We start from the raw sequence: 16,473 nt of genomic DNA, 5'->3' as shown, positions 1-16,473 counted from the left end.
ACCGCTAACCCTCTAACCCAAGAGGCATGCTGCAGAGTAAGGCTTACTGGTTACAGGCAGCGTGTCCACTGAAGCAATGGCTCCTGCTAAAAGACAACACGCCATCAACACACGTTTCAACTTCCTCTGTTCTCTGGCAGAGCCACGCAGTCACACACATGACCAGTCCCCCAAATCTACAGCAGGATCGCTGTTCAGGCACTGCCCCACAGCTACAGGAGCAGTGTTCAGACCCCACAGCTACAGGAGTGGTGTTCAGACCCCACAGCTACAGGAGTGGTGTTCAGACCCCACAGCTACAGGAGCAGTGTTCAGACCCCACAGCTACAGGAGTGGTGTTCAGACCCCACAGCTACAGGAGTGGTGTTCAGACCCCACAGCTACAGGAGCGGTGTTCAGACCCCACAGCTACAGGAGTGGTGTTCAGACCCCACAGCTACAGGAGCGGTGTTCAGACCCCACAGCTACAGGAGCAGTGTTCAGACCCCACAGCTACAGGAGCAGTGTTCAGACCCCACAGCTACAGGAGTGGTGTTCAGACCCCACAGCTACAGGAGTGGTGTTCAGACCCCACAGCTACAGGAGTGGTGTTCAGACCCCACAGCTACAGGAGTGGTGTTCAGACCCCACAGCTACAGGAGTGGTGTTCAGACCCCACAGCTACAGGAGCAGTGTTTAGACCCCACAGCTACAGGAGTGGTGTTCAGACCCCACAGCTACAGGAGCAGTGTTTAGACCCCACAGCTACAGGAGTGGTGTTCAGACCCCACAGCTACAGGAGCAGTGTTCAGGCACTTCCCCACACCTACAGGAGTGGTGTTCAGACCCCACAGCTACAGGAGTGGTGTTCAGACCCCACACCTACAGGAGCGGTGTTCAGGCACTTCCCCACACCTACAGGAGTGGTGTTCAGACCCCACAGCTACAGGAGTGGTGTTCAGACCCCACAGCTACAGGAGTGGTGTTCAGACCCCACAGCTACAGGAGTGGTGTTCAGACCCCACAGCTACAGGAGTAGTGTTCAGGCACTGCCCTACAGCTATAGGACCAGTGTTCAGACCCCACAGCTACAGGAGTGGTGTTCAGACCCTACAGCTACAGGAGTGGTGTTCAGCACTGCTGCATGGCTGGTGTTCAGAGCAGAAAATCACCCCAAACAGCAAGAGCTAAAGGCCTGAATGCGGGCAGAGAGATGAAGCAGCTAGCATGTTCCTGTCAGGGGCACAGTAAGAACAGTTTAGGGGCTAAGCCTGTGTCCAAGAGGCTGCAGGTTCAGGTCCATTGGTGACTAAGACCAGAGATTATTTGCAGGGTGTACACACAGATCTGCTCAGAATTAAGCTCAAAATCAGATATTTGTGATCCTGTAATCAGAACCATCACTATTTCACAGCTGAACTGGACTGAAGCTGAGCCAAACAGTGTTGCACCTGTGAGACAGCAGGATGGAGAACATTAACTGCACCTTCAGTGTCAGTACAGTCTGTATTTCCTTCTGTGTTACCTGGTGATGGAGTCCCTTCAGGAGCCAGTGTTGGACCCTTTTCTGTAAAATACAGAATAAGAGAATTACATAAGAGAACATGATTACAAACTGTGTGTAAGTTCCTGATTTCCTCTATTATTTTGTATTTTCAGACAGAATGATTTTATCTTTATGAATTATATTAACATGAATTAGACTAGAGAAACGAGTAAACACAAAACAGATATTTAAATGACAATGTAATTAAGGTGAGTGTTGTATAGTGTACAGAGCACCAGTGAGTGTTGTATAGTGCACAGAGCACAGGTGAGTGTTGTATAGTGTACAGAGCACCAGTGAGTGTTGTATAGTGCACAGAGCACAGGTGAGTGTTGTATAGTGTACAGAGCACAGATCAATGTTATATAATGTACAGAGAACAGGTGGGTGTTGTATAGTGTACAGAGCACAGATCAATGTTATATAATGTACAGAGAACAGGTGGGTGTTGTATAGTGTACAGAGCACAGATCAATGTTATATAGTGTACAGAGAACAGGTGGGTGTTGTATAGTGTACAGAGCACAGATCAATGTTATATAATGTACAGAGAACAGGTGAGTTGTATAGTGCACAGAGAACAGGTGGGTGTTGTATAGTGTACAGAGCACAGATCAATGTTATATAGTGTACAGAGAACAGGTGGGTGTTGTATAGTGTACAGAGCACAGATCAATGTTATATAATGTACAGAGAACAGGTGGGTGTTGTATAGTGTACAGAGCACCAGTGAGTGTTGTATAGTGCACAGAGAACAGGTGAGTGTTGTATAGTGTACAGAGCACAGGTGAGTGGGTACCTGGTTTCCCAGCGGGTAAGAAGGGCTGCCCTGTCCCAGCTGGTCCAATGCCAGTCCCCCCGCCCTGCACACCCCCCATGCCTGTTCCTGTTGGTGTGGCTCCACCTGCTGGCACACCTGGGCAGGATCACATGGAACAGTCTAGAACAGCAGTCCTGTGGCTCGCTCGGGCAGGGAAAATATTAGGACACCTTTTCTCCACACCTCATTAGTCTACCTTGAAGAAATGATAAAACTAAAAATTTCTAGAATGTTGGGTGTTAAATATGTGTTGCGTGTGAGGTCAAGAATGTGGTTTGAGGAGACAGGAAGACAGGAAGACAGATGTGAAGGAGTGGAGAGCAGAGAGCAGCACAGGAAGAGAGAACAGGACAAAACATGCTGAGCTGCGTTTTCTTTGAAATTTGAATTTTCACAATTTTTAGGATTATAATTCAGAATATAATCCTTTTTTTATTTCATAGTGAATTCAATTGACTGACAGGTGGGACATAATCATACCATATTTTGGGGGTTTAGCACCAGCTCCGTACGCTGTCAAAAAAGCATTAAAGATATGAGAAATTATGACCTACAATCTTTCCGATATCCTCCAATAAAGCAGACGCTATAAACACATCTTTAATTCTACGAATACACTCCCAATTTTGCTAATACACCCCATAACCATGAATACAGATGTAATTGCACTAACACACTCAAATATCCATTAATACACCCCAATATTCTCTTATACCCACTTAACTAAGGCACCGCTATATCCACCATCTTATTGCCACATCCACTAAATTACCCCCATAACCACTTACCCCTATATCCACAAACCTCCATATCCACTAACTTACCCCATATACACAAACTAACCCCCATATGCACTACCTTACCCCTATATCTATAAACTAACCACCATATCCACAAACTGACCCTCATATCCACTAACGTATCACTATATCCACTAACTTACCCCCATATCCACAAACTGACCCTCATATCCACTAACGTATCACTATATCCACTAACTTACCCCCATATCCATATCCCCCTGGTACAGCTCCTGGAACTCCTATTCCGGTGGCCCCTGGTACAGCTCCTGGAACTCCTATTCCAGTGGCCCCTGGTACCCCTGTATGGACGATACATGGGCGTGGATGTAAAGGGCCCAACAGCTATGCAGCTCTTATTGTAGCTATACTGGGGCTTGAACCACCAACCATCCAGGTCTCAGTGATGTACCTTAGCCACTGGGCTACAGGTTGGAAGACAGTGCTCTTAAATTATGTAGCTATATGATAAAGTAATTGATCTGCCTGGTAGGAATCAGAAAAACAGATGTACTGCAGGACTGTACTGTGTGAAGAGTCAGAGTGTGTTCAGACCTGGCATTGGCACATTGATTCCCAGCCAAGGGCAGAGGCAAAAAGCACATCTTACCATATTTAGGAGGTTTGGCCCCACCAGTGTACCCTGTAATAGAAAAATAAATGTCTAAGTGCTGACATGGTCCACAACATGGCCTGATGGGCTGTGTAGTATGAAAAGACTCTGAGTTTTCAGTAGGTCAGCGTTTTATTATGATTTTACGATTGCTATCAGATATAGCAAGCACCACCATATACTTCTCCCAATTCATCCACATGCCTTATAATTAGGAACTCACCCGGGATCACCCCTGGAACGGCACCCGGAACTCCGCCCGGAACTCCGCCCGGAACTCCGCCCGGAACTCTGCCCGGAACTCCGCCCGGAACTCCGCCCGGAACTCCGGCCAGACTGCCACCTGGAACTCCGCCAGGCACCCCTGAGAATAAAAGCACCAGCTCCACTCATAGATCAGTGTAACAAGGTCAGCTCCACCCTAAGATCAGTATAACAGTCAGCATCACCCTTAGATCAGTATAAAACAGTCAGCTCCACCCTTAGATCAGTATAACACAGTCAGCTCAATCCTCAGATCAGTATAACACAGTCAGAACCACCCTTGGATCAGTATAAAACAGTCAGCTACACCCTTAGATCAGTATAACACAGTCAGCTCCACCCTTAGATCAGTAGAACACAGTCAGCTCAACCCTCAGATCAGTATAACACAGTCAGAACCACCCTTGGATCAGGATATACCAGAGTCAGCACCATCCTTAGATCAGTATACCAGAGTCAGCACCACCCTTAGATCAGTATAACAGTGAGCTCAACCATGAGATCAGTATAACACAGTGAGGTCCACCCTTAGATCAGTATAACACAGTGAGCTCCACCCTTAGATCTGTATAACACAGTCAGCACCACCATTTGAGCAGTATAACAGTCAGCTCCACCCTTAGGTCAGTATAACAGTGAGCTCAACCCTTATATCAGAATAACACAGTCAGCTCCACCCTTAGATCAGTAGAAAACAGTCAGCTCAACCCTCAGATCAGCATAACACAGTCAGAACCACCCTTAGATCAGTGTAACACAGTCAGCTCCACCCTTAGATCAGTTAAACAGACACTTAGATCAGTATAAAACAGTCAGCACCACCCTTAGATCAGTATAACAGTCAGCTGCACCCTTAGATCAGTAGAAAACAGTCAGTTCAACCCTCAGATCAGCATAACACAGTCAGAACCACCCTTAGATCAGTATAACACAGTCAGCACCACCCTTAGATCAGTATAAAACAGTCAGCTCCACCCTTAGATCAGTATAACAGTCAGCTGCACCCTTAGATCAGTATAACAGTCAGCACCACCCTCAGATCAGTATGACACAGTCAGCTCCACCCTTAGATCAGTATAACACAGTCAGAGCCACCCTTAGATCAGTGTAACAGTCAGCTCCACCCTTAGATCAGTATAACAGTCAGCTCCACCGTTAGATCAGGAGAACACGGTCAGCTCAACCCTTAGATCAGTATCACACAGTCAGCTCCACCCTTAGATCAGTATAACACAGTGAGATCAACCTTTAGATCAGTAAAACACAGTCAGCGCCACCCTTAGATCAATAGAAAACAGTCAGCTCAACCCTCAGATCAGCATAACACAGTCAGACCCACCCTTGGATCAGTATAACACAGTCAGAACCACCCTTAGATCAGTATAACACAGTCAGCTCCACCCTTAGATCAGTATAACACAGTCAGAGCCACCCTTAGATCAGTGTAACAGTCAGAACCACCCTTAGATCAGTATAACACAGTCAGCTCCACACTTAGATCAGTGTAACACAGTGAGCTCAACCTTTAGATCAGTATAACACAGTCAGCTCAACCCTCAGATCAGCATAACACAGTCAGACCCACCCTTGGATCAGCATAACACAGTCAGACCCACCCTTGGATCAGTATAACACAGTCAGAACCACCCTTAGATCAGTATAACACAGTCAGCTCCACCCTTAGATCAGTTACACAGACACTTAGATCAGTATAAAACAGTCAGCACGACCCTTAGATCAGTATAAAACAGTCCGCTCCACCCTTAGATCAGTATAACAGTCAGCTGCACCCTTAGACCAGTATAACAGTCAGCACCACCCTCAGATCAGTATGACACAGTCAGCTCCACCCTTAGATCAGTATAACACAGTCAACTCCACCCTTAGATCAGTATAACACAGTCAGCTCAACCCTCAGATCAGTATAACACAGTCAGAACCACCCTTAGAGCAGTATAAAACAGTCAGCACCACCCTTCGATCAGTATAACACAGTCAGCTCCACCCTTAGATCAGTATAACACAGTCAGCTCCACCCTTAGATCAGTATAACACAGTCAGCTCAACCCTCAGATCAGTATAACACAGTCAGAGCCACCCTTAGATCAGTGTAACAGTCAGAACCACCCTTAGATCAGTATAACACAGTCAGCAACACCCTTAGATCAGTATAACAGTCAGCTCCACACTTAGATCAGTGTAACACAGTGAGCTCAACCTTTAGCTCAGTATAACACAGTCAGCGCCACCCTTAGATCAATATAACACAGTCAGCGCCACCCTTAGATCAGTATAACACAGTCAGCACCACCCATAGATCAGTATAACAGTCAGCACCACCCATAGATCAGTATAACACAGTCAGCACCACCCTTAGATCATTATAACACAGTCACCTCCACCCTTAGATAAGTATAACACAGTCAGCACCACCCTTAGATCAGTATAACAGTCAACTCCACCCTTAGATCAGTATCAGACAGTCAGCACCACCCGTAGATCACTATTATAACATAATTTAATAACTCAATACAGTTTCCCAGTAATTGGAAGGGAAATAATCTCATGAAAAAGCATACATACAAAATACTCTTACCATATTTAAGATGTTGACCTCCAGTACCATATCCTGAAAAATAAATGTTTCCAGTTATATTCTTTATCATTTGTTATTTCATCATCGTTATTTCATCATCTTACTGAAAAGATCCTTTTGAATTTGCCCAGTGGTGAAAATATTTAGTTTGATGTACAGTACACATATTACAGGGCTGTAGCAGTATGGGTGTGGTTATAGAGCAATATGGGTGTGGTTATAGAGCGGTATGGGTGTGGTTATAGAGCAGCATGGGTGTGGTTATAGAGCTGTATGGGTGTGGTTATAGAGCAGTATGGGGTGTGATGGGGGTGTGGTTATAGAGCAGCATGGGTGTGGTTATAGAGCGGTATGGGTGTGGTTATAGAGCAGTATGGGTGTGGTTATAGAGCAGTATGGGTGTGGTTATAGAGCAGTATGGGGTGTGATGGGGGTGTGGTTATAGAGCAGCATGGGTGTGGTTATAGAGCGGTATGGGTGTGGTTATAGAGCGGTATGGGTGTGGTTATAGAGCAGTATGGGGTGTGGTTATAGGGCAGTATGGGGTGTGGTTATATAATAGTGTGATGATAGGCTGATTATGTATGAGGCCTGCCTGTGTATCCCTACAAATTTACCTCCAAATCCAGTCAATGGTAACCCACCCGGCACCGCACCTGGAACCGCACCTGGGACACCAAACAGAAGGGCACTGTCAGTGGTTCAGGACGCAACCAAAATTAAAAATATATACTCATTGCCTTAACTGTCACCAAAAAAACTGTCCTCCTAAACTGGAAAACTAGAAATGCATTAAACATCACTTAATGGTTAAACCTCCTTAAAGAATACATATCCATGGAACAAATTACACTCCAGCACCAAACCTCTTTAAAACAGTTTGGGCTGTTTGCTTGGTCTCATGTCTTGTCAAGTCTGTCTGTCCATCTTTGCATGATGGTATTAAGGTAGGTGGGTGGATGGGTACAGAGGGGCTTCACCTAATGTAATGTCCTCCGAAGAGGTGGGGGGATTCATAAAAAAAAAAAGAAAAAAAAAAGAAATGAATGATTCAATTAAGTCATACATTTTTCAAATAAAAATATTTCCCCATAAAACAGTTTTTGGTACCCTTAGTTTCATATTTTGTGTAACCATTGCTGGCAAAGATCACAGCCATGAGTCTTTTCCTATAATTTGTGATGTCTTCACTTCAACTGAGATAGCTATTACAAAAATAATGTGGTTTTGACATCCATCATTTCTGTGTGGATTTTGATGTATCTTTAGAGTCATTATCCTGCTGGACGATCTACGTACAACCAAGCCTCTGCTAGCTGAGACAATCAGATTTTCTGTCAAAATATCCTGGTACTATGTTGTATTAATTGTGCCATTAATCTTAAATAGTGCCCCTACACCACTGGCAGCAAAACATTTCCAAAACATCAATGACCCACCTCCCTATTTGGCAGTAGGCATGAGGTGTTTCTCCTTGTATGCATTTATCTTTTGCCACCAAACATGTTCATGGTGTGTATTGATTAAACTGTGATCATTGGCCTCCCTCACCATTTCCCTCACTGTCCATGGGGACAGCATGCACTTGTGTCCTCTTCCTGGCAAGTTTACAGCCATTCTATATGGTCATTTTCTTTTTTATTATTGCCTTACAGTGCTAAGTTTAAGCAAATCGCACCCATTACCACACTTGTGATGATGAATTATCTCTTCTGAATTGGCAGTTCTTTAGGTTCTGATGGATGAAAATGCAATTTTGCAAGCTTGTAACATAAGTTTTATACTTTTTATAGTGAAACAGGAAGTGATGGACTGACACAATATAGTTCCTTTAGACTAGTAATGTATTGACAATTTCACTTTGTTTGATTTTATTTACAACAATTGTTTAGAGATGCTAGTAATGTAGACATCTATGATTTTCTGAAATTTTTTTTATTACTTAATATAAATTAAATTAAAATAAATTAAAGTATATAGTTCTTATATGTTCCTATACCTTTTTCTTCATTATTATTTTATCAAGGGTGTCAATAATTCTTGAGCCCACTGTATTAATACAATATACTGTACTATACTGTACTATATATCTGTAGATTATAAAACCAAGCCATGAAGTCCATGGAACTCTCTGTTGAAAGGGAAAAAAATCATTTCTAAAATGTTAGGAGTGCAGTGGCCTCAATAATTATGAAATGGAAGAAGTGTCCAACCAACATGACTCTTCCTAGAGTTGGCCAAACTAAGTAACTGGGCAAGAAGGGCCTTTGTCAGGGAGGTGACCAAAAACCCAATGGTCACTCTAACAGAGCTTCAGAAGTCCTCTGCAAAGATGGGAGAACCTGCTGGAAGGTCGAACATCTCAGCAGCACTCCATCAATCAGGCCTTAATGGTAGAGTAGCTAGACAGAAGCCACTCTTGGGTAATAGGCATATGACAGAGTTTTTCCAAAAGGCATTTAAAAGACTGAGGCATGAGGGTCTCTGGGCTGATGAGACAAACTCTTTGGGCAGAACTCCAAGCACTATGTCTGCTGAACGCCAGGCACTGCTCATGACCTAGCTAACACCAACCCCACGGTGAAGCATGGTGGTGGCAGCATCATGCTACGGGGGTGCTTCTCAGCAGCAGGTACAGGGTAACAGACAAATACAGAGAGATCTTGAAGAAAACCTGCAGAAATTCCTAAAATTCCTGATGGGCATACATTTTATCCATTTCAAATTAAATCTACACCACAATAAAGTGTGCCAAAAGTATGGGGTCTGAATACTTTCTGAAGCCACTGATAGATTACAGTGTTCTGCCTATAACACGTTTTTGAGGACTTGTTACTGACAATATCCTGCATGTTGGTTCTGTCCTATATTCAACAAATAACCTCAAACACTCAGGGCCCCAGACACACTGCACACCCTAAACATACACCAACAGTCCAAACACTGTCTTCCTCAAGTCAGAAAGGGAATATTATTCCTCAGCAGCTGTATAATTGTATGTTCTCTGTACCACAGCTGGTCTGGATGAACTATGGAACGTGATGTGAAGTGTTTGAGCTCCTTACCATATTTAGCGGCTTTGGCCTGAGCTGGTGATAATCCTTGTGCTCCCACACCTGTAAAGGAACAGGTGCACATTACATGTGGAATGCAGGTGTAATCATGGCCGATTGCAGTCAGCTGCGTGGAGAGCTATTTAAGTCTCTTCCTGGCACTGGTCTGAGCTTTGGCGTTTCATTTTGACAGGTGCACTGAGCCGGTATAGAGGTATAGAGGTATAGAGGTATAGAGGTATAGAGGTATAGAGGTAGACAGATAGACAGATAGACAGATAGACAGATGTTGGAGGACTGAATTGCATTTAGTCTTGAAAAGCATTCAGTTTAGAAATTAGATAGAAGTATAGGGACCAATATTGTTTCCTTTGGGTTGGTTGGTTCCTGTGGACCTTCCCTATTTTTGTTGCTTAGGTCTGCTTCTGTTTAGAGGAGCGAGTGGCAGAGTTCAGGGCTAAGGTTTAGCCCTTTTCGAGACTGCCTTTCAGAAATCTTGTTTTGTTTTTCCTGACTGTTTTCGGTTGGCGAATCGCTGGGGAGTTTGGTTCACTTTTTCAGTTATTTTCTCACACAAAACTCGCCCACTTCTTCGGGGATTTCGTGCTAGTTTGCACTTTCACGGTTTTGTTTCAGTGGGCAGTTCGCCAGGGAGTCTCTCTCCCGTTTTCTGTTATATTCCTCTCCTAGTGGCTCCACATTCGTGAGGGGTCCTCGCCTATTTTAGTGGTTATCCAACTTATCGTCGGTAACTTTGTGATCCCTTCCCGGTCGCTCTTGGTCTCCCGCCCCCGCTCCCTCACAGGCAATAGAATAACATGGAATCACAGAACAGCAGAAGTCTAGGGATTAAAGTTGAAGGAGGGGAAAATGTCTGATAGGAATGTTAAGAAAAGATTATGATTATACTTGTGCAGGAGGAAGAGATATGTCTTTTACATTACATTACATTAATGGTAATGTAATGCTCTGCTTACCCAGAGTGATAGGACTAAGCAGGAGACAATCCTTCCCTGGAGCAATGCAGGGTTAAGGGCCTTGCTCAAGGGCCCAATGGCTGTGCGGATCTTATTGTGGCTACACACCGAACCACCGACCTTGTGGGTCCCAGGCATGCACCCTAACCACTACACTACAGGCCACCTATATGTCTTGAGTTTGGTTTTGAGGAAGGAGAGACTAGCACATTCATGGAAGCGTTTGGGGAAGGTGTTCCAAAGTGTGGGGCCAACAGTATTAAATTATCTAGCTCCCATGGTGGACAGATGTGTGTGAAGGATAGCAAGTAAACCAGTGCCAGCCTTACCGAAAATCCACATGAGTTTCACAAGAATTTCACGTCAAAATCCTACGGGCAATATGTGGGACACGTGCTTTGTACTTGGGAAACGTGGTCTCGGAATATTTTCATGGTAAAACGGGCAAAGATCATGAAACTCCCATGTGAAACCCATATAATTACATCTGAAAAGCACCTTGCATTGTGATTGGCTGAGAGACATTCTAGCAGCAAACTAGCAAAGCAAGCTTGCAAATGCTGCCTGGCTGCCTGTGACATCATTGCTGACATAATGTTCATTGGAACTTTAGAAGGATTCAAACGTGGACAAGCTAGCCTGGTTCATAAATTAGCATTGTGTCTCCACGTGTTAAGTCTATGGACAATTAATCAACAAAATTCTAAATTTCGAGATCAAATTCAAATTGAATAAACTCTACAGCCACAAAATTTAAAAAAGCATGTAGGTCTTAAAATGACCAAGAGAGGACTGACACATTGTACATAGTGTGCTGTAGGGGGCTGAAGTGCTTCACTGAGGAGCTAAACTTTGGGGTCACTTCTCACCTCCAGGATACACACCGGGGACTACCCCTGGGTACACCCCAGCACCTGGCACCCTCCCCGCTGCACCTGACAAAGAACACAACCATCACCTAGGTATCCTCAGCAAACATACAAAATATGCTTTAAAGTAAAAATACAAGGCAAAGAGAGAGCTCAATACACAACAGGTTTTAAGTATAATATACTGTATGTATATTTACAATACATTTAATATAATGTAAAGTCACACTATGTAAGCTATCATATGACAGGGCTATACTGTATATCATAATGGTAATGGTATATAACGTAAAGTCACACTATGTAAGCTATCATATGACAGGGCTATACTGTATATCACAATGGTAATGGTATATAACGTAAAGTCACACTATGTAAGCTATCATATGACAGGGCTATACTGTATATCACAATGGTAATGGTATATAACGTAAAGTCACACTATGTAAGCGATGTCATATGACAGGGCTATACTGTATATCATAATGGTAATGGTCATTTGAGGCAATGATTTCAGAAAATAGATTGTGATTTCATTATTTATTCAGCTCTGCTAATAAAAAATAGTTCCTTTAGAATTCTATTAGCTACTGTACCGGTTACTGTTCCCAGGTAACACTATAAACAAAGCAAAAACTGACTAGTTAGCTGGCCAGCTAGCTACCTCACAAATAGGGTTGCCACCTGAAAAAGTTGTAAATTGTTACATAGGAAGAGTGGGGTAAATTGTTACATGGGTTAGTTGTCACACTGTATATTCCTCCAACACTAGAAGCACAAAATCTGGACATGCATGTTTGAAAGGTTACAGTATAGATCATTGCTGACATAATGTTCATTGGAATTTTAGAAGGATTCAAACGTGGACAAGCTAGCCTGGTTCATAAATTAGCATTGGTGTCTCCACGTGTTAAGTCTATGGACAATTAATCAATGAAATTCTGAATTTTGAGATCGAATTCAAATTAAATAAACTCTACAGCCACAAAATTTTATAAAGCACGTAGGTCTTAAAATGATCCAGAGAGGACTGACACATTGTACATAGTGTGCTGTAGGGGGCTGAAGTGCTTCACTGAGGATCTAAACTGTGGGGTCACTTCTCACCTCCAGGATACACACCTGGCACAATCCCTGGGTACACCCCAGCACCTGGCACCCTCCCCGCTGCACCTGACAAAGAACACAACCATCACCTAGGGATCCTCGGCAAACATACAAAATATGCTTTAAAGGAAAAATACAAGGCAAAGAGAGAGTTCAAGGTTATGAAAAAGGTTGTAAAAAAATGTATTTATTACTATAATGAACTTGATGGCGTGTAAAGTCAAAATATTAATATTGTACTACAAAAAGTAAGGTTTTTGTAGTACAATGTTGTAAAGTGCAAACTAAAACTCCAATTCATTTTTAGGTAGTTTTTAGGTTGCCCTGAATGATACAATAATGCAGTTTGGTATATATATATAATAATAATCATGAAGAAATCTTACAGATTTATTTTCATGAATATTCTTTCATAATGTGTATAAGTAACTACTCTGAACAGATTACAGTGTTCTGCCTATAACATGTTTTTGAGGACTTGTTACTAGCACAGATTAATTCCTGAGCCTGGCAAGATCCTTTCTATTGTAAACCCCAAACGATGAACTGAGAAACATGATGTGAAGTGTTTCAGTTCCTTACCATATTTAGCAGCTTTGGCCTGAGCTGGTGATATTCCTTGTGTTCCCACACCTGTGAAGGAACAGGTACACATTAAAATCTGCAGGTGTCACCTCCTGCTCCAGGCAAAGCATATCTCAAGATGTGCTTCACTGAGGATCTAAACTTTGGGGTCTCTTCTCACCTCCAGGATACACACCGGGGACTACCCCTGGGTACACCCCAGCACCTGGCACCCTCCCCGCTGCACCTGACAAAGAACACAACAGGGGAACGTGAGGGCCAGTCAATGGCATCAATGCCTTCCTCATCCAGGAACTGTACCACAGCTGGTCTGGATGAACTGAGGAACATGATGTAAAGTGTTTGAGCTCCTTACCATATTTAGCGGCTTTGGCCTGAGCTGGTGATAATCCTTGTGTTCCCACACCTGTAAAGGAACAGGTGCACATTACAATCTGCAGGTGTCACCTCCTGCTCCATGTAAATCATACCTGCTCCACACGTGTGTTCAAGACAGCAAATGTTCATAGCAAACTATGTTTACAGCAACCAGTTACTGTTGAATGATTTCAAATGAACACGACAATTTTTTGCTACAAATGGATGCGACTATGCCAGCTAGCTGATTCGTTGCTTACCTCTATATATAAATATTACACTGATTAAAGTGTATTATAACAGCCAAATAGTTGTCAACATTTGTTATCTGTGTTTTTCCCATCAGCAGCCATTTTTGTTCGCCATGCATGATCTTACATTTGTGGCAAACAGAAACATTTTTTAAGAAGGTTGACATTCTGTATTAAAAATCCTTATTTGTAATATAATATATGTAATATTCTAATATTTGGAGATACTGGATTCGGCTGAAGCAGAAGAAGATTTACAGAAGCAGATGTGATTTGGCAGTAGCAGCTATGAATTGGCTAAAGTGGGTGGGATTTATGTGTAGCAGGTAAATTAGCTGGAACTGCTGTGGTTTTCCAGGCGATGTGCTTTACCTGGCATCTGTTCAAGATGGCAAATGTTAGCTAACATATTAAACTTTTCCACAATATTCTAATTTTTTTAGATGCACCTGTATATCTGCTTTAGCCTAATCATACCTGGTTCCACCAAGTCGCAACTGCTTCAGCCAAATCACCTCATGCTTTAGCATAATTGCACCTGAGTCAGCCTAATCACATCTGCATCATACTCAAATCACATCTGCTTCTGCCTTATCATGCCTCATTCATCATAATCACATCAGCTTCAGTCCTAATCACATCTGCATCATACTCAAATCACATCTGCTTCTGCCTTATCATGCCTCATTCATCATAATCACATCAGCTTCAGTCCTAATCACATCTGCATCATACTCAAATCACATCTGCTTCTGCCTTATCATGCCTCATTCATCATAATCACATCAGCTTCAGTCCTAATCACATCTGCCTCAGCTTAGTCACATCTGCTTCAGCCTCATTGCACTGCTTCAGCCAAATCACTCCTGTTTCACCCAGGTCACATCTGCTTCAGCCTAATCTTGCCTGCTTCAGCCTAATTGCTCGAGCTCCAGCATAATCACATTGGCATCGGCATATGCACACTGCTTGAACCACTCCTGGTTCAACAAAATCGTACCTGCTTCATCCTAATCCCATCTGCTTCTGTCTTAATCACATCTGCTTCAGTCCCATCAAACTGCTTCAGCCAAATCATGCCTGCTTCAGCATGATCACATTTGCTTCAGCCTATTCTCATCTGCTTCATTCCTAATCACATCTGCTTGAGCCAAATAATGCTTGCTTCAGCCTCATCACACTGCTTGAGCCAAATCATGCCTGGTTCAGTGTAATCACAATGCTTCAGCCAAATCTCACCTGCTGTACCCAAATCATATCTGCTTCATCTTAATCGCGCCTCCTTAAGCCAAATCACTTCTGCTTCAGCCTCATCACATCGCCATCAGCATATTCATAATGCTTCAGCCAAATCACACCTGCTTCAGCTTAATCCTATCTGCTTCAGTCTCATCAAACTGCTTCAGTTTAGTCACAATTGCTGCAGCCTAATTCCACTGCTTCAGCCTAATCACCCCTTTGTCAACCTTATCATATGTGCTTCAGCCAAATCACACCTGCTTGAACCTAATCCCCACCTGGAGCCACACCTGGAGCCACACCCGGAAACACACCTGGAACACCAAACAGAAGGACACTGTCAGTGATTCAGGATGCTTGTCAATAGCTGTAAACATGTATGCAATAAAGGCAGCAATAATGTATATTAAAGCCATTTAGTACATTACCACATACTGGTCATACACTCTGGAGTGAATGGCAGTTCAGTGGGCGAAAATGCCTTGTATAATAAATGCTTAATAAAGTGGTCAAGTGAGTGTATTTGCTCAAGAATGACATCAAAATAAATAAAGTAGATTATGCATGCCAGTTTTGGTGGTAGTACTGCAGCTACATTGTTGGTGTTCTTATGGCAGGTACAGGTCATGTAAAATGCTCCCACAGAGGACTGACACATTGTTCATACAGGTACAGTGCTATAGGGGGCTGATGTGCTTCACTGAGGATCTAAACTTTGGGGTCACTTCTCACCTCCAGGATACACACCTGGCACAATCCCTGGGTACACCCCAGCACCTGGCACCCTCCCCGCTGCACCTGACAAAGAACACAACCATCACCTAGGTATCCTCAGCAAACATACAAAATATGCTTTAAAGGAAAAATACAAGCCAAAGAGATTATATTTCCAACACAATGGGTTGGAAATATAATTTACTGAGATTATTATAGTGAATCCAATGCCATGTGATGTCAGAATATCTCCTGACAAAAAGTAAGGTTTTCTGGAAACTAAAACTCCAATAATTAGTGGTTTCTTATGTGGCTTTTATTACTCCCAATACAATACAATACAATGCACTTTGACTGTTTATATTAAAAGGTTAATAATGAAAAAAAAGAAGAAAAAAAAGGATTATTTATTTGATATTGAATATGTTATATTAAGTCTGAATTGATTATACTGCCTATATGTTTTTTTAGAACTTGTTACTGGCAAGGATTACATCCTGAGCCTACCAATATCCTTCCTATTGGCTCTGTCTATATTAAACAAATAACCAGAAAAACTCAGGGCCCCAGACACACTGCACACCCAAAACATACCCCAAAGGTGCAAATAGTTTGAAGTGCAATTCCTCTCTGACAACATTGGCAAGGATTTCTTCCTCAAGTCAGAAAGGGAATATTATTCCTCAGCAGCTGTATAATTGTA

The 16,473-nt window shown here is 42.9% G+C and overlaps 1 protein-coding gene across 11 annotated transcripts in view; it reads right to left on the bottom strand.

Moving 5' to 3' along the window:
• LOC133108694 (elastin-like) overlaps positions 1-16,473 on the bottom strand; it is a 102,822-nt gene that overhangs the window by 13,264 nt on the left and 73,085 nt on the right. For 7 of the 11 annotated variants that reach the window (XM_061218349.1, XM_061218354.1, XM_061218357.1 and 4 more), the window contains 17 exons: positions 15,789-15,854; positions 15,335-15,370; positions 13,565-13,615; positions 13,370-13,435; positions 13,207-13,257; positions 12,625-12,690; positions 11,518-11,583; positions 9,684-9,734; positions 7,236-7,286; positions 6,619-6,651; positions 3,982-4,122; positions 3,756-3,788; positions 3,349-3,447; positions 2,826-2,858; positions 2,325-2,441; positions 1,505-1,546; positions 48-86 (listed from right to left, as the gene is read on the bottom strand). In XM_061218349.1, coding sequence (XP_061074333.1) covers positions 48-86; positions 1,505-1,546; positions 2,325-2,441; positions 2,826-2,858; positions 3,349-3,447; positions 3,756-3,788; positions 3,982-4,122; positions 6,619-6,651; positions 7,236-7,286; positions 9,684-9,734; positions 11,518-11,583; positions 12,625-12,690; positions 13,207-13,257; positions 13,370-13,435; positions 13,565-13,615; positions 15,335-15,370; positions 15,789-15,854 — 1,041 coding nt within the window. The remainder of the gene's footprint in view (positions 1-47; positions 87-1,504; positions 1,547-2,324; positions 2,442-2,825; positions 2,859-3,348; positions 3,448-3,755; positions 3,789-3,981; positions 4,123-6,618; positions 6,652-7,235; positions 7,287-9,683; positions 9,735-11,517; positions 11,584-12,624; positions 12,691-13,206; positions 13,258-13,369; positions 13,436-13,564; positions 13,616-15,334; positions 15,371-15,788; positions 15,855-16,473) is intronic. The other 4 variants (XM_061218350.1, XM_061218352.1, XM_061218356.1 and 1 more) reach the window with 4 other exon arrangements.

The sequence above is a fragment of the Conger conger genome, chromosome 13, assembly GCF_963514075.1.
Source record: "Conger conger chromosome 13, fConCon1.1, whole genome shotgun sequence".
Classification (NCBI taxonomy): Eukaryota; Metazoa; Chordata; class Actinopteri; order Anguilliformes; family Congridae; genus Conger; species Conger conger.
The sequence above is the reverse complement of the archived record's forward strand: the minus strand, read 5'-3'. Positions and strand labels throughout refer to the sequence as shown.